General features: G+C 56.1%; 4 protein-coding genes and 1 long non-coding RNA gene across 6 annotated transcripts; 3 read left to right on the forward strand and 2 right to left on the reverse strand.

The window, feature by feature from the left end:
- The first annotated feature begins 92 nt into the window (after nt 1–92).
- Nucleotides 93–2131, forward strand: LOC132354661 (uncharacterized). Of its 2 annotated transcripts, XR_009499362.1 has the most exons (3): nt 109–376; nt 823–922; nt 1140–2131. It is a non-coding gene; the product is annotated as an uncharacterized LOC132354661 (long non-coding RNA). The 2 variants fall into 2 exon arrangements; XR_009499361.1 differs by having other exon boundaries at nt 93–376; nt 823–2131.
- Nucleotides 2132–5489: 3358 nt separating this feature from the next.
- On the forward strand, nt 5490–9300 carry TSPAN10 (tetraspanin 10). The gene is made up of 3 exons (XM_059908223.1): nt 5490–5525; nt 6802–7394; nt 8751–9300. The coding sequence occupies exons 1-3, from the start codon at nt 5490–5492 to the stop codon at nt 9211–9213; spliced, it is 1092 nt and encodes a 363-aa protein (XP_059764206.1). The 3' UTR covers nt 9214–9300.
- Nucleotides 9301–10932: 1632 nt separating this feature from the next.
- On the reverse strand, nt 10933–12182 carry PDE6G (phosphodiesterase 6G). Its single transcript, XM_059907889.1, has 3 exons — nt 12010–12182; nt 11495–11535; nt 10933–11009 (listed from the first exon to the last, which is right to left on the reverse strand). Exons 1-3 carry the CDS (start codon nt 12153–12155, stop codon nt 10933–10935), a joined length of 264 nt encoding a protein of 87 aa, XP_059763872.1. The 5' UTR covers nt 12156–12182.
- A 2985-nt stretch (nt 12183–15167) lies between these two features.
- OXLD1 (oxidoreductase like domain containing 1) lies at nt 15168–16637 on the reverse strand. The gene is made up of 2 exons (XM_059907717.1): nt 16547–16637; nt 15168–15728 (listed from the first exon to the last, which is right to left on the reverse strand). The coding sequence occupies exons 1-2, from the start codon at nt 16604–16606 to the stop codon at nt 15327–15329; spliced, it is 462 nt and encodes a 153-aa protein (XP_059763700.1). The 5' UTR covers nt 16607–16637; the 3' UTR covers nt 15168–15326.
- A 134-nt stretch (nt 16638–16771) lies between these two features.
- Nucleotides 16772–22824, forward strand: CCDC137 (coiled-coil domain containing 137). The gene is made up of 6 exons (XM_059907888.1): nt 16772–16955; nt 17378–17511; nt 19284–19506; nt 20983–21065; nt 21217–21296; nt 21471–22824. The coding sequence occupies exons 1-6, from the start codon at nt 16804–16806 to the stop codon at nt 21690–21692; spliced, it is 894 nt and encodes a 297-aa protein (XP_059763871.1). The 5' UTR covers nt 16772–16803; the 3' UTR covers nt 21693–22824.
- Nucleotides 22825–24676: the final 1852 nt, after the last annotated feature.

Genomic DNA, 24676 nt, shown 5'->3' on the forward strand with positions numbered 1-24676 from the left:
GCCACCGCCGCGACGTCCTGTGCCTCGCCCGACGCGCTCCCCCGGCCGCGCGACCGCGCAACCGGGTTCCGGCCGCGCAATCGGGTTCCGGCCGCGCAATCGGGTTCCGGCCGCGCAATCGGGTTCCGGCCCTACCAACGGCCTGCGCTTGCGCAGGGCGGCCCCGCGCCGGGCTCCCCGCGGAGAGGCATCCCCCCCACCCCCCCACCCCCACGCTGGCCACGCGGTGGAGGGACGCTGTGGAGAAGCCGGGAGGGAAGCGCAAACGCGCGTGTCGCCCAGGACAGCGAGACAGCGGTCAGCGGTCGGTGGGCTCGGATTGGACATTCCCAGCGCCTCGCTGGTCCCACGGAAATGGAGAAATAGCTTCGGGAAGGTGACATCATACCTTCATGAGATGTATTTTTTTAAGAAGGCATTTTCCCTGAATCTAACATAAGAGAAACGAATGAATTTCGACCACATTTTAGATAAATGCTTCTTTGCCACGGAGATACAGTATCCTAAAATTGCCCCCAGGGCCAGCTTCATGCGCACCCACGTGTGTGGCTCCGAATGGCCTCACACTTGATTCAATGCTCTGCCGTCACCGTCTTGCAATATTTAATAGTTTTCAGCAAGGAGCTCCACATTTTTGTTTTGCACTGGGCCCTGCACATTTGGTAGCTGACCTTGCCTATGGTTATGAAAAAAAAGTTACGAAAACCTCTAAGAGGCTAAACTATGTTTTTTAATCCCATGATTCAATTTCAGATTGTGTTTATTTGTCTCCTGTGCTGAAAACAGTTAGGAGGTTGTTACTCTCATTTCCTCTCCCTGCAGGAAGTCTGAGATCGGAGGGACAGCCGGTTTGGTTTCTTCTGAGGCCTCTCTCCTTGGCTTGCAGACAGCTGCCTTCCTCCTGTGTCTTTCCTCTGTACAGGTGCATCCCTGGTGTCTCTCTGAGTCCCATTTTCCTTTTCTTATAAGGTCATTGGAGGATGGCCCACCCTAATGGCCTGATTTTAAGTTGATTACCTCTTTAAAGGCCCTACTTCTAAGTCTCATTCTGAGGTGCTGGGGTTGGAACTTCAATATATAAATTTGGGGGGATGCAGTTCGGCCCATAACAGTAGTGGTAACTATGATTTCATCCGAAGGCTACTGTATATCAGAACAAGGCTGAGATGGGGCCTGAAAGGTGATGACCGTCTCTCAGAGAGCCTGGCTTTGGAGCCTGATTGCGGTAACTGATGAGGCTGGGAGTGTCCCCTTTGAGGAAGAGACAGTTTGGCTGCACAAGGCCTGACCTCCAGCTCCCGTCCTTGCCCTGACCTTCTGCCTGCAGCACAGCAGCCTGAGTGGTCCTTTTAAAGCATGAGTCAGGTTGGGATGCACATTACTCAACACCTGTCATCTCCCCATCTCACTTGGAGCAAAATTCGAACTGCCATCCTTCTTCAAACTTTCCAGGCTTGCTCCCACCTAAGGTACTTTACAGGGCCTGAAACGCTCTTCCTGCACACATCAGCCTAGCGTTGACACAGAACAGGACCCTATGGTCTATGCCCCCCATGTCTTCCGCCTGCCTTTTGTGTGTGGAAAAACTTTAGCCAAAAAATAAGTTTAATCAGAGAAATGAGAAAATACAAAATCAAAGGAAAATAGTCAAAGGGGACAAAAAAATAATAGTTCAAGTCAGTAAGCAAAGTCAAGGACCTTTAGTTCCTCCTCAAGGGCTATAGATAGTATTCTGAGCCGTGTCCTGTGAGCTGTTTTATAGATACTGAAACCCCCACCAGGTGGAAGAAGTTAACTACATGATGTCCAGACTGTAGCCATGACAGAAGCTGCCACAATTCTGAGAATTGGCCTCATGGAAATGGGAACAAACTGACCCTGGAACTGAAGATTAACTGTACTTAAAACAATCGAGATGATGCTGGTCAGACCACCGATGACCAATTTCAAGATGACCATCAGAGCTGACTGTGCTGTCTCTGCATGTAGCCCCCTCTCTCCGTCTATAAAAGCTCTTGCCCACTGGTTGTCGGTGGAGGGGAGTCGGCCTTTGGACAGGAGTCTGCCCTTCCCCTTCCCTAGACCCCACAATTGGCAGCCTCAGAAATAAAGCAAACTTTCCTTTCCACCAGCCTTGCCTCTTTATTGGCTTTTGAGCAGCGAGCAGCTGGACCCCACATTCAGTTACAGTGTGTGCCAAGTGCACTGCCCTCAGACTAAAGTTGCTGGCAGCACTGGCTGAGCTCCCCTTCGGGGACTGTGCTCACCCCAGATCACGGTCCCTTCCCCAGGCAGCTCATGCCCAATAACAGTGGATGGCTATCAAGGCCCAGCCCCATGTCTCAACCTGGGACAACTCTGCAGGCCATCCGAGCTGTGGGGATCACCGAGGACTTTGTTGAGATTGCCTGACAGCTCGCCTTCTCCCTCCACCAGCACAATGCTGCTTCCTTCCCGGGTCTGGATCCTGAGACACTCCGCGGTGACCAGGGTTAGCCTCGCAGGGACCTTGACCTGAGAAAACCCACGAGGTTCGTTCCCTCTTTTCTTTTTTTTTTCTTCTTGGCCACGCCATGTGGCACGTGGGATCGTAGTTCCTTGACTGGGGATTGAACCCGCGCCACTTGCATTGGAAGTGAGGAGTCTTAACCACTGGGCCACCAGGGAAGTCCCTCGTTCCCTCTTTTCCTTTGGCTTCTTCTCAGCCCTCTTCTTTTCTTTTTTTAAATTGATATGAAATTCACAGAACATACAGTTAACCATTTTAAAGGGAAAAACTCAGTATCATGTAGTACATTCCCAGTGTCGTACAACCACCTCCTCTACCTCGTCCTAAAGTATTTTCATCACTCCTGGAAGGAAACCCTACACTCCTTCAGCAGTAGCCGCCATTTCCCCCTCCCCCAGCCACTGGCAACCACTAATATACCTTCTGTCTCTATGGCTTCACCTATTCTGAATATTTTATATAAGTGGAATCGTACTGTATGTGGACTTTTGTGTCTGGCTTCTTTCACTGAGCACCATGTTTTCAAGGTTCATCCATGTTGTAGCCTGTGTTAGAACTTCTTTCCATTTTATGGCTGAATAATCCACGGTATGGATGGAGCACATTTTGTTTATCCATTCTTCATTGATGGACACCTGGGTTGTTTCCACCTTTTGGCTGCTGTGAACGTGTATATCCATGTATTTGTGTGAGTCTCTGTTTTCAGTCCTTTTGGGTGTATACCTAGGAACCAAACATTTTCCTACAGTGAGGCCTCTCTGATCACCTGATATTAGACAACACCCTCCCCCAGCCATTTCCTTTCCTTGCTTCATAACACTCATGACCTTATAAAATAGCATATATTTAGTTGTTTCTTTGCTTACTCTGTGACTTCCCCTGTACTCAAATGTAAGCGCCTGAGGACGGGGGATTGTCAGGTTTCCTCACTGTTGTACTGCAGGGCTCAGAACAGTCCCTGACAGAGAATAAACCCTGTGTCAGTCATCTGTGCTCACAATAATGCTGTGTTAACGAACTCTCCTCATTCAGTGGCTTAAAACTCAGCTGGCCCTCTGCCGGAGTGTAGGCTGGGCTCCGTGGGGTGGTCGTTCTGGGAGAAGCCAGTGGGGGACCCAAAGGAAGAACACAGACAAATGAAGCAAATAAAAATGAAAAGTGCTCCCTCGGCCGTACTACTCTGGAACTGAACACCAGGAGGAGATTTCAGGGGATGGCATAGGTCAGGGCACACGAGTGCGCAGCCCGTGTGGCTGGACTGTAAAGTGGTGAGTAAATGGAGGAAAAGAGGCTGGGCTTAAACATCAAACGGAAGAAGCTGAGAAAGGGAGTGGGGAGGATGGTGGAGACGGGACGGGGCACATACCCTGGAGGCCACCCTGTTTCCTGCCACGCACACGTGTTTGCAGAGGGGCCCCTGGCAGCCTCTGCCCCCACCACGGCCTCCGGCCCCAGCAGCCAACAGCAGCATCGACGCACGTCATAGCCTCACGCGCTCCACAGGCAAGACTCAGGAGGCGTGGGGGTGCGTACCCAAGGTCTTCCAGAGTTGGTGGCGGGTAGGGGTTTGCTCTGAGCCAGTCTTTCCACCACATCCAAGCCGGGGGAGAGGGCCGACAATGCAGGGTCAGGGAGCCTGGAGCACATCTCTGCCTGCAGAGGTGGCAGCTGCACGGCTGGGGTCCCTCCAAGCACTAGGGCACAATAGTAACCGTGACAAAGTCCTACTCCTGAGAAGCTCAGAGGGTGGGGGATCCCAGCCACCTGAAAACCAGGAAGGATGTGATCTAGCCAGTGATTAAAAAATAAATAAATAAATAAAGGGAGACTTCCCTGGTGGTCCAGTGGTAAAGAATCCGCCTTACGATGCAGGGGACGTGGGTTCGATCCCTGGTCGGCGAACTAAGATCCCACATGCTGTGGGGCAACTAAGCCCACGCCACGGCTACTGAGCTCGTGCACCTCAGCTAGAGAGCCTGCGTGCCGCCAACTACAGAGCCCACACACCCTGGAGCCTGCGGGCCACAACTAAGACCCGATGCAACCAAAAATAAAATAAATAATAAATCTTAAAAAAAATAAAAAATAAAGGCACTTCAAATATACACATATAGGGACTTCCCTGGTGGCGCAGTAGTTAAGAATCCGCCTGCCAATGCAGGGAACACAGGTTTGATCCTTGGTCCGGGAAGATCCCACATGCTGCGGATCAACTAAGCCCGTGCACCACAACTACTGAGCCTGCGCTCTAGAACCCGTGAGCAACAACTGCTGAAGCCCACACGCCTAGAGCCCATGCTCCACAACAAGAGAAGCCACTGAAATGACAAGCCTGCGCACCGCAACGAGCAGTAGCCCCTGCTCGCCACAACTAGAGAAAGCCTGCGCGCAACAACGAAGACCCAATGCAGCCAAAAATAAAATTAAAATAAATAAATAAATAAAAATTTAAAAATATATATACACACATATATATACATATTATATATGTATGTATATGCATATATATACATATTATATATGTATGTATATGCATATATATACATAAAACTTCTTTCTTGCAGTGAATAAATCGGGATAAACTGGCATTTAGCTGTGGGCAGGCCTCCCGGGCTGTTACTGGGAGCCAGGGTCTGATCTTCGGGCTGAGCTGAGGGGCAGCGCTGAACCCGCCAGGCTGAGGCCCGCACTGGGGCCCTGTGGTGATGACCATGAGGCCTGCCCCCTGACAGCCCCACCCACGTCATGCCTGCACAGAGCGAGGCCAAGAACCTGGGCTCAAGAAGAAGGATCCTTTGCATCTCAACAAGCAGAGGCTGTCTTAAGCCCTAAACTGTGACTCCTCACATGATCCGATCGTGACTGCGAAGTCCCGGTGGGGCTCACAGCTCACAGAGCAGCCGGGGGCACAGGCAGCACCAGCCCTGGTGTCCCAGCCAGAGAGGCCGGCGGGGTACCAGCACACCTGTCCTGGTGGAGGATGGAGGAGGGGGAAAGGAGCCCCCTGCTGTCGCAGGTAAGCAGTGCCCGGAGGCCTGCCGGGGTTGGAGATGTCCCCGGCTGGGTTCTCCCCCCACTGGCCCACCAGAGCCATGTTGTGAGCTGGGGCTAGCCAGGAGGTGGGTGCTCAGGAGGAGCTGCTAAGATTGGGGTGGGGCTTTATTAGTCAGGTGCCTTAACCTCCCCCAGCGCCCTGTTCAGACTCTGAAAGGTGACCCGCTCTTGCCCTTGTTTTGACACGGCATGGGGTGCGTCCACACCCCAAGGAAAGCACACACCCAGGGGATGGTGCCCACCAGGGCCATCAGGCCATCCTCACATTTTCCCTGTCCCCCACCCACCTGTGACCTGCCCCGCCTTCTCACCTCCCTGTTGCCCCCTCCTCTAGGCTGCCATCCGTTCAGCCCGGTATGGCCCCTGCACAAGAGATCTGGCAGGTCTCCCCGTGGATCTGGCGGGTCGGGGGGTGGGCTCTGGCTCAGGGTGCAGAAGGGGCTGAAGGCCAATGCCGGCAGCCTGTCCTTTTGCTCTTACTGACTTGTTGAGTTCTGGGGGGGGCTGATCAATAACCCTCCTTTCCTCTGCTCTGATGCAGTCAGACAGGTGGGGAGAGAAGGGCCAGCTTCTTCCTGGTAAACTGGGAGCCCTGCCCAGGCCTGGGGCCTTAGCTTCCTCATTCTTCCCCCACAACCAAACTCAAGGGCCTGCTGCCCCTCCCCCTGCAGAGAGGGGGCAGAAGCCCTCCCATACCTGCCTGCCAGTGGAGGGGCTGCGGAGGCAGGCATATCTGGAGTGGAGACTGTCCATCAAGGGGCCAAATGGAACTGGCTTTGCAGCTTCTCCCAACCTCATGATCAGTGAGCCAGTCCTCTGTTGGGGAACCAAGAGGAGGGTGGGGGGAACCGAGAGAGGGGGTGGGCCCCCGCAACCATCAGCACCCTGTTAATTTTCTCCATGGTAAGGCCAGGGCCCCCGAGCTTGGCTGAGCGTCCTGCTGGAGGGCAAGGTGGGGTCCTTGGGAGGCCCTGCAACCCACAGAGCCCCAGTCTCCTGGCCTCTCCTCTCCCTGCCCCCAGAGCCCCTCACCATCCCCTCTGCTGCTTGGCCGAGCAGGACAAGCCTTAAGGCTCCCACGTCCCTGGCCTTCTAGGGTCTTTGAACACCCCCTTCCGCCTTCACCGTCCAGCTTCCTCCCCGCTGCAGGCTCTGACCCTGCTCCCAGCTGAGTGTCACAGGGTCTGAGTGAAGAGGGTTGCCCTGGTGAGACCTCCCTCTTCTTCCTCCCTCTGCAGGATGCTGGGGGTCAGGAACCACCCCTCGCCGGGAACAGCCCCCTCACTTCACGTCACCCAGGGCCAGCACCCTGGGAGGACCAGGCCCAGAGGGCAGGCCTCGGGGGGGTCCTGGCCTGCTGCTTCCCCTGGGGAAGCAGCTGCCTCAAGTGCCTGATCTTCCTGTCCAACTTCGTCTTCTCTCTGCTCAGCCTGCTGGCCCTGGCCATCGGGCTCTGGGGCCTGGCCGTCAAGGGGTCTCTGGGGAGTAGTTGGGGAGGCCCCCTGCCCACAGACCCCATGCTGGGGCTGGTGCTGGGCGGGCTGGCGTTCAGCGCAGTGAGCCTGGCAGGCTGCCTGGGCGCCCTCTGCGAGAACGCCTTTCTGCTGCGCTGCTTCTCTGGGGGCATCCTCGCCTTTCTGGTGCTAGAGGCCGTGGCAGGGGCCCTGGTGGTGGCCTTCTGGGGCCAGTTACAGGATGACCTGGAGCACGTCCTACACATGGCCATCACACACTACCAAGACGACCCAGACTTGTGCTTCCTCATTGACCAAGTTCAGCTCGGGCTGCAGTGCTGCGGGGTGGCCTCCTACCAGGACTGGCAGTGGAACCTGTGAGTCCTAGAGCCTGCAAGGGCGGAGGGCAGCCCCGTGGTGGCCGGCAGGGTCCCTGGGGCTGGAGAGGAGGCGGGCCACACACACACTCACATGCACAGACTCACCCATACACAAAGTCACCTGTACAGGCTCCTCACCCGTACGCATACGTGCACACACGCGCATGTGGGCACACTTGCGCATGTACACACTCAGGCCCAGTCAGGGCCACATGGTCATGCAGGGATGTTAATAGAGAAGCTCAGCCAGTAGACCTAGAAAGTCACTTTTGGGGTTGTTTTTTTTTTCTTTTTCAGTAAGGACATCGTACATCTCAATGTCAATTGAAAATAACTTTTAGTTTAATTCAGGACATCATTGTGGACTATGACTCCACAGTTCTCTGTCCACTGCGTGTGTGTGTGTGTGTTTGTGTGTGTTTGTGTGTGTGTACATGTGTGTGTTTAGAGCCATATGGAGACTCTTGAAAACCAGCCATTTGTACCTAACAGTCCCTGAGACATGCTGGGCCCTTCTTTCTGGGCACCTTAGAAGCACCCATCTGGATTGTTCTCATTTGGTGGCTGAGTGTGACTTTGGGTCGGTGGCAGCCCTTTCTGGTGTTGTGATGCCACCCAGCCTGCCGACCTCCAAGCCCCTGCCTTAGTGAAGCCCGTTCTTCAAGGAGATGAGACTGCCTGTGAGGGAGGGCGAGGGAGCCTGCTGGTCACAGGGCCCTGGCCGCCAGTCAAAGGCCAAGGGCACCTGAGGGCTGCCTGAAGTGGGTGACAAGGGCAATAGTCTCTCGAGGCCCTGCGAGCTCCTCCCAAGACTCCCGTCCCTTGTTGCTGCCCAGTGTGGCCCCTCATGCCCCCACCACGACCCAGTGACCACTACAGAAGCCTCTACCAGTCTTCAACCCACCTTCTCCCACTCCAGCTCTGCTGCTCAGACCAACTCAGCAGCATCTGTGGAGCGAGGCCATCTTACTTCCAGCCCCCATAAAACCCTTGCCTCCCTTCAACTGTCTTACGCAGTGTGTGCCTTCTAACCAAGAAGCATGTGCAGAGGACTACCCAGTGCTGGGATGAATTATAGAGAGCTGGGTATTGTGTGTGTGTCTGTGTGTACACAAGTGTGTGTGAGTGTGCATGTGTGTGTGTACATGCCTGCCGGTGTGGATTCCTGCTGTGTGCATGTGTGTGTGCATTCATGCCTGTGTGCTTGCATGCATGCACATGTGCATGCCTGCGTGCCTATGTGTGTGTGTGGCCATGGAAGTTTGAAGGTGGGTAGGAGACATTCCACACAGCGCTGGGGTCCTGGACCAGGGGCCCTGCCCTCCAGACTGATGCTTCCTTACGCCCTTGCAGGTACTTTAACTGCAGCTCCCCTGGGGTCCAGGCCTGCAGCCTTCCTGCCTCCTGCTGTATCAACCCCTGGGAAGATGGAGCCTCAGTCAATGACCAGTGTGGCTTCGGGGCCCTGGGCCTGGATGAGGACGCGGCCCAGAGGGTGGTGCACTTGGAGGGCTGCGGCCCCCCACTCCTCCAGTGGCTGCACAGCAACATCTGGGCTGCAGGTGGCTACGCCATCGTGGTCGTGGTGGTCCAGGGGGCAGAGCTCCTGCTGGCCACCCAGCTGGTGAGGGCCCTGGCTGTCCACAAGAGGGCAGCAGAGAGTGAGGGCTTGTCCACAGGACCCCCAGACTCAGTGCCCTCCCCTCTGCCAAACTGGTCCTGGACTGACTGGCAGGTGAGACGAAAGACCAGGGCACCGGGATGGGGTCTGGGGCTGCAGGCCTCCCCTCCCCTCCCAGGGAAGGTGTCAGAATAACCCGCCTTGGTGCTTGTGGACACGCACCTTGTGCCCCCAGGCCTCCTCCACCTGCTGGCCTCTGGCTCCCCAGGGTCCCCTTTCCCCCACACTGCCCACTTGCTTGCAAACGCTGCCATGATCCGAGTGTAAGCTGACCCCAACGACTGCCTGGCCAGCGTCTGCCTCCCACAGAGGGTGCTTGCAAAGCCTGGCTGGCAGGGAGAGTGGGGGGCGAGCGAGACTGGATGAAATCCTGCCACCGAGCCCCAACTCGGACCCTCACCCCAACCCTCACTTCCGATCTCCACACCTGACCACTTTTGACCCTCACCACTGACCCTCCACTTCCAACACCTCCAAGCCCAGTCTATGAGTCCCCATGTCCTCACCATAGCCTGGCCCCTGCTCTCCTCTGGGGCCACCTCCCCCTTTCCTGTCCATTGCGGTGGTTGAGGATGAGGCCCAGGCCTCTCCCTCCAGAGTGCTTTTTTATTGGAGGGGGTTAGTTTTATTGAGATGTATCACTCATACAGTAAATTGCACCAACCTTAAGTGGGCAGCCTGAGGGTTCTTACTTATCCACACACCTGTGGACCCACTACCAGGTCTAGATCCAGCCCCAGCAGGGCCCTTCATCTCCTCCTCGAGGTCACCCCTGTTGGAACTTTGTCGCCTTTGGTTAGCATGGCTTTTTCTGGCCTTCACATAAACGCGGTCACAGGGGCTCCCTTCCTGAAAGTCACTCTCTGGTCACTGCTGTGGGAACAGACCCCCCGACGTCCTTGTGGCACTTGGGCAGCTTCCCGAAGATGACTGCCACTGGGGGCAGTTTCCCGCAGGTTTGTGTGTGGCAGCGTGCCCTGCTTCCCCTGGGTGTGGTGTCAGGAGTGGAATTGCAGGGTTACTGGTGGGCATCTGTCCAGCTTTAGTGGACAGTAAGGATGGGCTGGCTGGGCCCAATCTCCCTGCACCTGTCTCCTCACCTGTGGGGAGCAGATAGGCGTTCCCTCCCCCTGACCTGAGCTCTGGCCCCTGGAGTACGTGGGGCTGCCTGCCTTGCCCCAATCCAGCCATGAAGAGCCTGGCTCAGCGCCCGATGTGCTTCCTTCCCTCAGCCTGGCCAGGCCCCTGCCATCCCTGCCACCTGTGCCCACATCCATCCACTCTTGCTGAAGAGACTCCACCCTTGGGCCCTGCCCCCACTGACAACACATCCCAGACAAGTGGTGGAGGACACGCTAATTTTATTTGAAACAGGACAGCAAGCATGGGCCGTGTTGGAAAGGACAAGCATCCTGCTGGTGTGACAGGTCCAGAGGGGTCTTGCTCTCTCACTGACGCCCGCAGGACTCCTGCCACCCACTCCGCCAGTGCAAGGGCCTCAGCTGGGAAGGGCTAGTGGGGGGAGCTTGTCCTCACCCCCAGACAGGCAGTACAGGGGACACTCCTGGGAGGCCTGCCCTAGCTTTCCAGCCATGGGAGGAGAGGTTCTGTGGACCAGTGTCTCCAGAAGTTAAGCCGGGCCTGGCCGGCCGGAGAGGATATCCTACAGGGAGTTGGTGGGCTCCTGGCAACTAGCTTCCGTAGGCCTGAGGTCGCCGCCCTGCGGGGATCTCCAGACACAATCTCTGGACATTCTGGAACCCCCCGGCGGGGGGAGCGGCCCTGCTCACAGGAATCCTGAGCAGGGGTCAGAGAGGGCAGCAGCATGGAGGGGCCAAGGGCCGGGGTTCAGTGCTAGATGATGCCGTACTGGGCCAGCTCATGCAGCTCCAGGTGGTTGAAAGCCTCCCATGGGCAGATGACAGTGATGTCTGCAGGACAAGGGGGGCAGTGGGTCCAGGAGGGTCCCAAGGCCCCAGGAGCCACCATCCCCTCTGGGCCCTGTTGTCCACACCCCAATGGTGAGAGTATAAGTCCAGGGTGTAGAGCCCTCCTTTCAGGACATACCACCTTTGGGGTGTATCGAATGGGCGCCCTGCCCAGGAAGAGAGTGGGTGCAGCAGGCCCAGGGAGGGGGCCAGAGGAAGGTGGGCCTTGCTGCTGGGGGGAGGGGACAGCAAGAGCTTTGTTCTTTTCCAGCCCCTCCAAGCACTCGGTGGACCCGCTGAGTAGGAACAACCCCACTCGGGTGGTGTCTGAAGCTTGAAGTTGGGAAAAAAAAAGGAAGGACAGCTGGGGGTGGTGCCCTAAGTGAGCCTCTGCCTGAGGAAGCAGGGGCAGGGGTGATGGGGCCCCAGGCACCCTGGGGGGTGGGCAAGCGGGGGGGGACCTGGGTGGACGCTAGTCGCCGTCATACCTGTTCCCAGGCCTTCCATTCCGGGGATGTCGTCACCAAACCTACAAGAACAGAGCGGTCAGGGCCAGGAAGAGCGGAGAGGGGGCGTGCATACACTTGAGTGCAGGTTCCTGGAAACGTGGTGTGTCTGACTGTGTCCTGGGTGTGTACACGTGGGGCTCTTTGGGTGCAGGGAGACATATCAGTTGGTGGGGCTGTGGCTGAGTGTCTGGGTGGCCGTGGGTGGGTGTGCTTTCCAGACAAGAACAGCTAGAGAGGGTGACGGGAGCTCCTGCCCTCCCAGTTCCCTCCACCCCCCGCCCCCCGTGCCAGGGAATGGGGCACCCTGAGACAGGCCGGCTCAGGCCCTCAAGACTCGCACCACCTGCTTAAGAGGATGGGACCACCTTCCACTAGCAAAGGGTGGCTGAGGCCCCACCCAGCCCCCCAACCTGAAGTGCAGCCCCATCTCCCTCTTGTGCAGCAGGTGGGCCCTCCACCCCCCTCAAGGCCAGCCCTCCCACAGCTCTGCTTACCCTTGGACGCCTTTCTTGGGGGGCTTGCTCTTGAACTGCCTGGTTTGCCGCTGCTTAAATTTGGGGGGCCCTTTCCTGGGAGTGACGGGCCCCCCAATCACCCTGGTGGCCGACCGGATCTCGGCCTTGGGCGGCTCCAGGTTCATGGCCAGGCTGGCAGAAACCCCGCGGCGACCTTCGGCTTCTGGACTCCCTCACGCTGTGGGCCCTCCTGCTTCCGACCTGCCTCTCAGGTCTCAACCCCCCAGAGCAGAGGAAACCCTGAAACATGAGACCCACCGGTCCCCAGTGTGACCCAAACAGCAGCCCCCTGTCCCAGGGAGCCCCAGGCAGGGGGTGAGAGTGCTGGGTGCCCCCGCGGTGTGCCCCTCCTCACTGCCTCCCCCTTCTCCTGCATTCCCCATCCCAATCCCTGGGGTGGAACACTTGGTCTCATTCATGGTGGCATGTTAGGCACCTAGCGGTGCCAATAATGGTAACCCAAGAAATGGGAGGGCAGGGTGCCCGGGCAGGGGAGGGGCCTGTGTCACAATGAAACGCCCAGGCGAGCTGTGTAGTCCTGGCCCCAGCAGCGTCTTCCCTCTGCTGGTAAATACCCTGCCTCCCCCCCCACCGCCCCCCGCCCCAGCCACTCACTGGGCACCAGAATCACCTGCTGGTGTCCTTGAACCCACTGCACAGGGTGACCTCCCCTCCTCCTCTCCCCCGGAGTCTCCCCCTGGATGCCCTAAGCTCTGGTGACCTAGGCCAGGGGCAGCTCACCTTCCTCTAAGCCTATTAGCACCAGAGGGAGACCCTAATTCCTCAGGGTCCACTATAAGCCCAGAAAGTTCTGGGGCTAAGTACATGATGCAGAGAGGAGCCGCTGCCCTGGCACTGGATGCCTCAGGCACCACCTCTTGGGTCCCGTTTCTTGCCCCCACCCCCACTTGTGGGCTGCAATGCCTGACTCCAGCCTGCGGCCACCGCTGGCTGCCTGCTAGAGTATTAGGGCTGAGATCAACCGGGGGGCAAGAACAGGTGGTTCTACCAGCGAGGAAGGCCTGGTTGTAGGTGCCGGGGCACCTGGGATTGGGTGGACCCCACTGTGGACCTTCCTTCCCTAAGGTTCGGTCTCTGTGCCGGGACCAGCAGCAGCCTGAGAGGAACCAGGGGACAGGAGCTGGATCTACACGGGGTCCAAGTTGGACAGCAGCAGTTCTGGTGGCCCCGGCTGCTCAAACCCCATGACACCCACTCCTCACAGCCTAGGTAGTGTAGGCCCAGCTGGACCCCTTCTGTAGTCCCAGGCCATTGGCCTGGCGTGGGCAGCTCTGAGCCCTGATAGAGCGCCAACTATCAGATGCTGTTCCCATGGAAACCGCTGCCCAAGTTGCCCTGGCCCTAGCCCGGCCTGTGGCTGGTGCCCACTCAGGTTGGCTGACTGTGTGTGGCCTGAGGCTCCGAGACCATTGCTAGCCTGTGGGACAGCCTGCACCACTATTTGGCATGAGGAACAGAGGAGGTGATGGGCTGGGTGTCCTCTGTGAACAGGGCAGTAGGTAGCCTCCCCCAGACCCACACCTCAGAATGGTGGTGAAAATCCCGCCCACTCCCCACCCTCTGGGCAGATACCCACTAACGCCCTTGGGTAAGTGGCCACCAGGAAAAGCAACCTGGGAAGGTCATTACTCACCAAGTACTGGGGCAGGTCTCAGGGGACCATGGGTGTGAGTAGCAGGCCTCCCTTAGGCAGGGTGCCGGCTGGGCATTTATCCTGCAGCTGGCTAATCTGATTAGGACTGTGCCTTGACACCACACTAATGAGATTGTGGGGTGGGTAGCAGCACCGAGGATTCCCCGAGATGGGGGAAGGGGCTCAGGTGCAGTCAAGGGCCTGAAGGAAGGATGAGCCAGGGACAGGGTCAAGGCAGGAACGGGACGTGTGACCATGAACAGCCAGACTCTCCTGAAGCTGCTCATTTTTGAAGCAAGGATGAGAAGGCACTGGCTGCTGTCTTAGGCCTCCCCACCCTTACTGTCCTGACTGCTGAGGAACCCGCCTTTGTGGCCCCCAAAGCCCTGTATAGCCTGTCCCGATCCACTTTTTTGGCCTCACCTCTCATCCCTTCCTCTTGCTCTCTGTGCTCCAAGGAGCCTCTTCCACCCCAGGGCCTTTGCACCTGCTGCTCACGCCACGTGGTGCATTTTCTATTGTACATCTCTGCCCTTCCCCTCGTTCCCTCCTCCTGGGACTTCAAAGATCTGCCCCAGTATCATATACACATACAAAATCTTTCACAAATATGTGTTTTTGAGAAAAATACAGTAAACCTCTTCCAACATCTCTGAGATAAACCACCTCCATGTTGTAGACCCCTTCAGGGGCCCCAAGCCCACCAGGCTCTGCTGTGCTTTTGTCTCTAGGGAAATCTTTCTCTTCCTGGGCCATTTTCAAATCTGTAGGACAGGGTTGGAGTAGATGCTCTCTGTCAAAGTGTAACAAACATGTATTGCTATAATCATGTTTCTCTGAACCAACCAAAACTGCTTCTGGATGACATCACTAGCTGGCCAAGACAGCCCACACTACCGGGTGTATCCCCAGGCATTAGCACAGCAGCACATTTTGTGGCTGTGTGGTTTCATTCTCTGGTCCACAGATCTGTCTCTGTGGGAAACTCTGGTTTTACATTGAAGACCCCGACCTGGGAATGCCTGCTTATCAGCTCAAATTCTTTGTGAAGCCTTATAACAACCCAAGCTTTTCCCTTAAATGAGAGAAGATAAAACAGGCATAAATTCATTTAACCCTGTCCGTCCAGGCCACTGGTTATCAGAGCTTGAAAGCCTGCAGCTGGATGAATGGGGCACATTCCAGGCCACCTGCAGGCATGTGTGCCTGCCAGAGCTTTGCTAACAGCAACCTCTCAGGACCGGATGGTCCTCCCTCTGCCGCACCACTGAGAGTAACCAGAGCTGACCTTTGGGACTTCTGGGATGCTGGGACATAGAAGGGGGCCCCTGGGGTCATTGTCACTTGAATAGTCAAGGAAACAGGTTTAGCCAACCTCACAGGTTGGTGAAGCCTGTAGGTGCCCAGTGGACATACAATGACATCTGCACGTGCTTTCTTTGAGGTGATACACGCCTATGGATGACAACACAAAAGCCTCCTGTCTAACCACCACACAGAGCTTATTTATTCTCAGGCAAAGTCAACAGACAACTCTTCCTGTTCCCGTCGACACCAGCTGCACAAAGGGGCCGTGGATAAAGGAGGCTGCGCTGCATCCCGACGAGGAGTCTGTCGGGGTGAGGCTGTCCGGCCAGGCGGCTCAGCTCCCACTCCTCACACGGAGCCGGATCTCCATCCGGAGGAAGGCCTTGAGGTTCTCATCAGCCACGTGCTCCTCCAGGGCGGCCAGGGCCCGCTCCCCGCCGTCCTGGTAGTGCTGCAGCAGTGCGTCTGCGTATTCCACCCACACGCAGTTGGGGCAGCCGCTCATGCAGCAGTTGGTGGGGGGCTGGAGCTCAGGGGGTGGCGGGTACAGGGGCTCTGAGGGGTCCCCACAAGGCAGGGAGGACTCGGGCTGCCCAGTGCCCGCTGCACCTGCTTGGGAGCCCACCTCCACATGGTCCTTCCTGAACTCTCTGTGGCCTTCACCGACTCGGATCCTGTGGAGAATGCTGCCACCTCCAGGAAGCCTTTGGCCCCAGTCCCAGCTGGATAGTGGCCCCTAAGGATTCAGATAAGCACATGAGTCTCCAGGAAGCTGGTAAGTCTCCGCCTGCCCCCAGCTCTGGGGAAATTTCGGCCTCTTGTCACTGGCAGGGGGCTCCATGTCTTTCTCAGCTTCCTCACTTCCTGCGTAACCTTAAACAAGTTACTTCACCCATAGACTCAGTTTCCCATTTGTAAAATGGATGTAACGCTTGGTACGAGGATGAGCCACAGATTCATGAGAAATGCTGGGTTCAAGGCCTCGCACTAGGCGTGCCCTCCAGCATGTGGTGGGGGTTGAGACTGCACCTCCAGCTAAGATGGCTCTGCCTAGTGGACAGGAGTACGGCGGGGGCAGAAGCCTGTGAGCTCCAGCCCACACAGCCACCTCTCCCTCTCCAACCAGTACTGCCACGTCCCTCCCCCGTGAGCATCCTGACTAATCGCATCACTCCTTCATCCCTGTTTCCCTCTGTCACATGAGAAGACCAAGTCATTCCCAAAGGCCAGTGGGCAGCCCTCTCCCCACCTCCAGCCCCCACCCCGACCCCCGGGTCCCCTTCCCTGCGCTGTCTCCAGGGCACTGAACACAGGTGCAACCTTTACTTATTTCTCTAACTCCTCTTGCGAGGAGCACCAACTCCTTGTTCACTGAGGTTTCCCCAAAGGCTTCGCATACAGCCGGTGTTCAACAGGTACTAGACGAGGGAACGAACTCAGAACCCGCCGGCACTACCCTGGGCTCTGCCCGGATGCCGGGAGAGCGGGGCTTCTCGGCCCCTGCGGGGCCCGGCCTCCCGAACTCATCCCGTCCCCGTCCCCGCCGGTACTTGCCAGGCCGCGGGCACCGACTGACACCGCCAGACCTCCCCGGGCCACACTCCACAGCAGCATCGCCCACGGCCTGGCCCACGGCGCAGGCGCCCCCCCGTCAGCCCCGCCCGAGATGTGAATGGCGGCCCCTCTGGCCAATCCCGGCCCGTCAGGGAGCTGCACAGCTCCAGTGAGCGCAGGAAGCGGAAATGGCGGGCATGGGGCCGGACCGTGCGGGAGTGCGGAAGTGGCTTCTTCTTTGAGTGCAGGGCGTGCAGATGGCGGGGGCCCGGCCCCGAGCTGCGGCGCCTCGGCGCCGAGCTGCGGCGCCAGCGGGGACGGCGGGGCTAGGGAGCCCAGGGCGACCGCAGGGCCGGAGGCAGCAGGAGCCGGGGAAGCAGCATTGGGCGCCACGGCCGGGGCCGCGCAGGTGGGTGCCGGTCTTATCGTCCTGAAGACTCCCCGGCACCCCTCCCCGCGCCGGGCCTAGCGCGCTGCGGGGTCCGTGCGGTGGGCGGCCCGGAGGGTCAGCCGGGTGGGCGGAGGCGTGAGGGAGTCTCCGGTGTGGCACTTGTCACCTTCCGGGGCGCCGTCTTTGCTATCCTGGACGAGGTCAGGGAGCGACGGGCCTCCCTGGGGTTCTCGGAGCGCCCCCCACCCAGCGTCCTGTGAGAAACCGGTCCAGGGACAGCCTCCGGGCGGGCGAGAACGAGGCCGTGTTCCCTTGACCGGCACGCACTATAGCGGCCAGGGTGGCCTGCGAAGTTTCTTTTTCCAGGCTCAGCTTCGGTTTCTCTGATTCTGCTTATGCTCGATTGGAGACGTGTCTCACCCCCGTGTTCTCCTTCCCAGCAAAGAAAAAAAGAAAGTGAATTGCAAGCCTAAGAACCAGGATGAACAGGAAATCCCTTTTCGGCTCCGAGAGATCATGAGGAGCCGCCAGGAGATGAAAAACCCCATCAGTAACAAGAAGAGGAAGAAAGAGGGTAACTGCAGGCCCATGCTGGGTGGCCATAAAGCCTTGCGTGTTTGAATCTACTTAATTGCACAAGTATTCAGTGGCGTTTCAGGCAGAAGAAATCTGCCAGACCCCAGCAGTCAGACGGTGCAGGAGCATGTGGAGGACTGACCAAAGGCTGGTGTCACCAGGGCCAGAGCGGTGGCTGGCAGCAGGTGGCAGTGTGGTTCCAGGTGAGGCTCCAAAAGGAGCCCCTGGGGCCTCATGGGCCAAGGTAGAAGTGTTGATTTTCCCTTCCCAGGAGTAGTGGAGATCCATCAGAGGGGACGGTCAGTTCAGATTTACTTGAAGGAAAGGTCACTGTGTAACAATCAAGGGGGCGAGAGGACCCTGCAGGCCAGCGAGGCTCTTGAAAGTAAGAAATGATGATGATTCCTTGGACCTGAGTGCAGAAATCATGGTGGAGAGAAGTGGATGGTTTCTAGAGGTTACGGAGGGAATTGATCAGACCCCCTGAGAAACTCATCCCTCCCACCCTTCCCCCAAGGCCAGGTAGGGTGCCCACCTGTCAACCTCTGCCAGAGATAACACTCCAGATGCGGGGGAATGGGGTCCAGGGTGTTTGTGTCTTGTGTACACATACAAGTATTTGTTTTCCCAAACATGGGACTGATTTTGCAGCAATGCTGTTTTGTAATTTCTTTGTAAACCTTAGGCTTTTCATTGGAGGTTAGATGGCTACCAAAGTGATAGTGAAATAAAGAGTTGAGGAAGGGGAGGGGTAGAGGAGGGCACTGGCCCAGATGGAAGATGGCACATTCTGAACCATGCTCTATTGAATCAGCTCTTTTTGGGGTTTAAGTTATTTAAAAGACATAAACTTACACATGTGGTGAAATCAAACAGTACTGAAAGGTATGAGGTGAGGGGTAGCCTCCTTCCCTGTCTTTGAATCCTGCTCCCTCCCCCTAAAAGAAACCACTGTTGTCTTGTTTACTTTCCCAGGGGAAATATGCATATTTTCTCATATTTATGAGGTAAAAGCTATACCTTCATTCTCTATATTGTTTGGTGTCCTGGGTTTTCGCTACCAGTGGATTGATTTTATTTATTTATTTATTTATTTATTTATTTATTTATTTATTTATTTATTTATGGCTGTGTTGGGTCTTCGTTTCTGTGCGAGGGCTTTCTCTAGTTGTGGCAAACGGGGACCACTCTTAATCGCGGTGCGCGGGCCTCTCACTGTCGCGGCCTCTCTTGTTGCGGGGCACAGGCTCCAGATGCGCAGGCTCAGTAATTGTGGCTCACGGGCCCAGTTGCTCCGCGACATGTGGGATCTTCCCAGACCAGGGCTCGAACCCGTGTCCCCTGCATTGGCAGGCAGATTCTCAACCACTGCGCCACCAGGGAAGCCCTACCAGTGGATTTTGTAGGTCTTTCCACGTCCTTACCGTAGCTCTACCGAGCTCTCAGCAGCTGTGCAGTGACGTCTCTGGATGAACATAGGGGGATTCATTCAGCCAGTCAGCTAGTGACGGATACTTAGGTCGTTTCCTGTTTCCTTTTTCAACCGAGCTGCAGAGGACATCTTTGGCGTGTACCAGTGGGCTGTGGGGGTCCCACCCCAGGTTACCCCCAGCTGGCATCTTAGATCCTCTTTAGCTCCCACGTGAGCCTGGTCTTCCCTTCCTGTGGCCTGGGGAGGGGAGATGAACATGGGTGGCCAGCCCAGCACCACCTGCTCCCTCCTGCCTTCACTTCACGACTTTCCCCTCTGAGGTCTCCCTTTGTCCTCAGCCCAGGTGGCCTTCAGTAAGACATTGGAGAAGGAAGCAAAGGGAGTGGAGCCGGACATTGCTGTACCCAAGTTCAAGCAGAAGAAGTGGGAGTGCGACAGGGCCTATGTCCAGCGCATGGAGCAGGAGGCGCAGCATGTGCTGTTCCTCAGCAAGAACCAGGCCAACCGGCAGCCTGAGGTGCAGGCGGCGCCCAAGAAGGAGAAGTCGGAGAGGAAGAAAGCGTGAGTGGGGGCTGCAGGGGCTGGGAGGCAGGGCTGTGGGGTCCCACAGATTTCTTCTGCATTGACAGCTTCTTGTCGCCAAGGGGCACCCCACCTACCCCGTGATTCAGGCCAAGCAGGACCTGGAGTCAGTGGGTGTTTTTCTCTGTACCGCAGCCACTTAACCTCAGCGCTTCTGGGAGGCTCTGGACCCATAGAACTCTGAAGGCCTAGCTCTGTCTGTGCTTCTCTCTGGAAAGCATCAAGGCGTCCAAGAGCCAAGTGAGGTTGAGGGCCAGCTGTCCACCCCGGGCCAGTTGTTATAGGGAAGGAGAAAAACAGTGAGGCTCAGTGTCCTCCCAGGAGGGCCTGCAGGCCGTCAGGGGACTATGCCTGCCCCACGGAAACTGGTTTCCAGGGTTCACCTTTCCAGCCCAAAAGAGATTTGAGAGCCTCTAGCTATGTCATTTGTACAAGTTCTGTGACCTCTCAGACTCAGCTTCCTGGTGGGTAAAGTGGTGAAATTGGCACCAGGAGGAAGCCCACCGCCAGCTGCGGCTCCCCTGCCCATCCCTACCCTCAGCCCTGGAGAAGTCTGGGATGCAAGCTGCGTGCCACCTCCCTGAGCCTGTGGGTGGGAGCTGGGGCAGTGGTTTCAGCAAACAAATGCTTTTTGAGATGTGTTTCTGCCTTTACTGCAACTTTTGTCATGAATCAAGCCAGGCTTTCATCAGAAATTTCTCTAAAAGTGGGCACTTTCTTGATGGTCCAGTGGCTAAGACTCCAAGTTTCTGCTTCATGGGGCGCGGATTCGATCCCTGGTTGGGGAACTAAGATCCCGCATGCCATGCGGTGTGGCCTAAATTTAAAAAAAAAAAGAAGAAATTTTTTTAAAAGCTGTGAAAGTTAGATTGTTTTCAGCTTTGTAGAGTTTCCCTACGTCCAGATTCTTATCATACATGTACTTACCTTAGCCAGTGAAAATTGCATCACACAAAACATATCCCAGATACCACCTAAAGCCCCAGTGATCTCCAAAACTGTCATTGAACATTGATTCCAGTAACAATAAGGGACCATGTCACACATGCTGTGCGGGGCCGTTTACACACAGCAGCACAGTTGACATTTGGGACAGATGATTCTCTGGGCTGAGGGCCATTCCTTGTACTGTAGGGCATTGAGCGGCATTCCTGGCCTCCACCCATGAGGTGCCAGGAGCACCCCTCTCCCCCCAACGTTGTGACAACACAGAACATCTCCAGACATTGTCTGATGGGCTGTAGAGGTACAGCCGCAGTCGCTGAGGACCCCTGACTTGGAACTTTGGAGGGGCCTCCTAGGTTCGGAGCGCTCTCTGTGGGTCCTGGGGTTCAGAGGCAGCCACCTGGGGTCTTTCATGACGCATCCCTCGTGGGCAGGGGTGACCTCTGCCTCTTCCTGAGTCCAGTGAAATGAGAGTTTAGGAAAATGAACCGCACTGTGCTCTCTTCCCAGGTTCCAGAAGCGACGGCTGGATAAGGTCCAGCAGAGGAGGGAGGAAAAGGCAGCAGAAAGGCTGGAGCAGGAGCTGCTCCGAGGTAGCTCTTCACAAAGCAGTTGTGTCAGCCCTGGTTCTGGGGCAGCTTTGTCTCCCCAGGGTCGGTGGGTGGGTGGACAGTGGCTCCGGGTGCCAGGGCTGCAGTGGTTGTGTGGGCAGCAGGCCTCAGTTGTTCTTCTCTGCCCCTCCAGACACGGTGAAGTTTGGTGAGGTGGCCCTGCAGCCCCCAGAGCTGACTGCCAAGCCCAGGATGAGCACAAGTAGGGACCAGGTAAGCAGGGGTCGGGGAGTTACCCTTCTTGCCCCTTGGGCTGCCTGGTTCAGGGCACACAGGTGGAGAGCACCATGTTCTCACTGGGCTTAAGCTATTGGACTGACCTAGGCTCTTTGTTACCTCCCCTCCTTCCTGAATCCGTGCCTCAACCTCCCTCTGTCTCTTCCTCAGCCTGGCAAGAAATCGCTGATGCTGAAGATGCTTTTAAGCCCTGGTGGTGTGTCCCAGCCTCTGACCACCTCTCTGGCCAGACAGCGGATCGTGGCGGAGGAGAGAGAGCGCGCTGTGAACGCCTATAGGGCGCTAAAGAAACTGCAGCAGCAGCGGCAGGGGACTCAGTCACCACAGCCACCCCACCTCCCTTCTGGGAAGAAGCCAAAGACACAGCTGTGATGGTGAGGGACCAGAGACGCTGCACCTGGGTTGGGGCTAGATGGGCAGATGGCCTGCAGTCAAGAGTCCTCTCCCTGGCACACATCCTGAGACTCAAGTGGGGGAGAGGGCTCCCGTTTTTTCTCCCTAAAGACTGCTGTTTCGTGAGTGACCACCCGCCAGCCCCACATCGCACACAGGGCGTCTTCTGTCTCCTGAGCCCCCGTAGATGGGGCCAGCGCCTGGGTGAGATGCAGCCAGCATCATTCCATTGAGCCTAGCGTCACATACAGCTTTGTTCTGAAACAGAGGTCCAGGCTGAGACACAACCCAGGGCCACTTTACAGAGGGCCAATCCCATAGTCCTGTCCCTAAATACCAGTTAGTTGTAGACACTGCTGATTTAGGTTAACTAAATCAATAAGCGAGGCTCTGCTGCATTCGACAGAGCAGTACAACTAGAGCGAGAGGCAGGCAGCAGGCCAGTGTGGGGAAAGGGCGGGGGTCAGCATCTAGGCCACCTAGACCAGCTCACGGCACTGCTGTCACAGTCCTCGCAGGGCAGGTGGAGCCACCCCAGCTCATGTTTGGGTGTGGAGACTGAGCCACCCACATCGAGGTTTGGGGAGGCTGGGTCCTTATGTCATCGAGGTCCCTGGGGAGGACAGGGCAGGGCTCTCCAGCAGGTCTAGAGTGGCTTGACAGCAAGGACAGGAGCCCAGCCCAGGACTTTCTTGTGGTCAGAGGGGCCATATGAGCTCCTGCCAAGGGCAGGGCCCGGCGAGGTTTGACTCTCCCACAGGTGCCAAAGGAGGGGGCACCTGGGTTTATCATCCTGCTCAGGTGTGGGATACAAGTGAGAGAATGGGCATGGGGCTTACAGACTTAGCAATTGAACATGGAGGGACAGGGGCAGGCCACTCATAGCCCCGTTGGAGAAGGACAGCTGCCGGGCTCCCTCACTCTCTCCAGCTTGGGCTTCTCTAGCCAGCAAAGACGGCCTGGACAGCTCAGTCAGCGCCAGGCCTCAGCACTGGCAATCCTAGAGAATGAGTGTGGAGTTTTGTGGGATCTGTTTTGCTCTTCCCCAAGTTTGCATTTTATGTAATGAAGTTTATTTTTGAATTAAAAAATTTAAGTTGTGGAAGCTCTACCTGGAATCAGGGCTGTCACTCTTTCAGGGGCGTGTTTCTGCATGGCAGGTGGCCCCGGCCCCTGCGTGGGGTGACCAGGCGCTGGTTGCCATGCAGTAGCCAGGACTTGCCCCCATCACATGGCAGTTGGGGCAGGCAGCACATCTCTCATTCAGTGTTGGCATCCTTCTGACAATAGGGTCCCGAGACAGGCAGGGCAGCAAGAGCAAGGGGTGAGGTGGGGTCGCTGAGAAACACCGGTGTTTCTTGGATACGGTGCAAGTACAGTATGAATGTGGCAATGAGAAAACAGGTCGTGGTGAGGGAAGTTTGCCTTTGGTCACATGAAATGTGGAAATTACATTCCCTCAGGCCCTTGTCAGAGTGCCCCTAAAACTGGTCAACTTAGCTCAGGCTGGCTTTACCATCAGGGATGTCACCAGGCCCAATCTCACCCATCAGAGATGGTGACTAGGCCAGAGGTCACCCCTCAGAGATGGACCCACAAGCTGGGTATCACCCCTTAGAAATGGAGCCCACACTCGGGTCATCCCTAGAGACAGAACCCAGGTAAGATCAGCCATCAAGACACTCAGCCCGGGTTAAAGGTGTTGACCTTAAGAATGGCATAAGGTCTTTAGCCAAAATGAGTTTATTTGGAATCAGAAGAATTTCAGTTCAGGACAAGCAAACTGGCAAGTTGGAGGAGACAAAGGGAAGGTCAGCATTTATTAGGTTTTAGGAGGAAATTAGGAGGGCCTTGGTGGTTTTCCATTGGCTGCAATCAGTGGGTAGCTTGTCGCTGGGCCAGAAGGAGACCTTCCTTCCTGCTGGGTCTGTGAGCTGTGGTGAGGGATGCATGCTTGAGAGCCCTCCCATCATAGCTTCTCTACCCCATTCTGATTGAGCTTTCCTTTGCTCATTTCCACATTCCCCCCTTTAGATGAAGATCTTTCCTTGAGAACATCACTGATCAGTTTTAGTGGAATTGTGTTTTGTCCCTCAGCACCAGGACCTTTCCTGGACGTCATGTCTCACATCAGAGGAAAAGTGCATAGTGATTGAAACCAAGTGAGCCCACATTAGAGTAACAAAGAAAGGAAAAGGAGGAACTCTTAGCCATTTTCACTCTTAAAATCGTGTCTTATGAAGGTACAGGCATCAGCAGTCATCTCAAGGCATTGAGCCAACATCATTCTATTCATTGTGTCATTTCTACAGGGGGTTGACAGGCAGCATGTACAAAGTTTAAAAATGGGGAATTCCCTGGCGGTCCAATGGTTAGGGCTCTGTGCTTTCACTGACAAAGGCCCAGGTTCAATCCCTGGTTGGGGAACTGAGACCCCACAAGCCACGAGGTGTGTCCAAAACAAAAACAAAAACAAAACAAAACCATAAAAAATATGCAAAGCAGAATGAAAAATAATACGACATTTAGTTTGTATGACGGTTCTAAACCATGACCCTAGACCTGAAGGTAGCCAGCTGAACAAATCAAAGGACCAGAGAGAGTCAGGTGAAATTTGGGCTCGTGTCCTCATTTTGTGTAATTGAGTTTCTACTTCTCCAAAAGTGTTTATCCAGGTAGTATTTGCGATCGTACAAATGCCTCCTTGTTCAGCAAGTAGGAAATCGAAGGCTATGTGGTTGTCTAAAAGTATTTTAGCCAGTGAGTCGAGTGATAATTGTTGGGCTGCAGAATCAGCCAGCTCTCCTGATATTAGGGGGAGATTTCCGATCACGTTCTCATTGGCGTTTACTCCGACCCAAGGGGGTTTTGATGAGAACTGGCCAAATGGCACAGACTCGTAGCACTTGACCAATAAAGTGGGTTCCCCAATCACTATGAAGTTCAAGAAGCCTTCCTCTCCA

The sequence above is a fragment of the Balaenoptera ricei genome, chromosome 20, assembly GCF_028023285.1.
Source record: "Balaenoptera ricei isolate mBalRic1 chromosome 20, mBalRic1.hap2, whole genome shotgun sequence".
In the NCBI taxonomy this organism is placed as follows: Eukaryota; Metazoa; Chordata; class Mammalia; order Artiodactyla; family Balaenopteridae; genus Balaenoptera; species Balaenoptera ricei.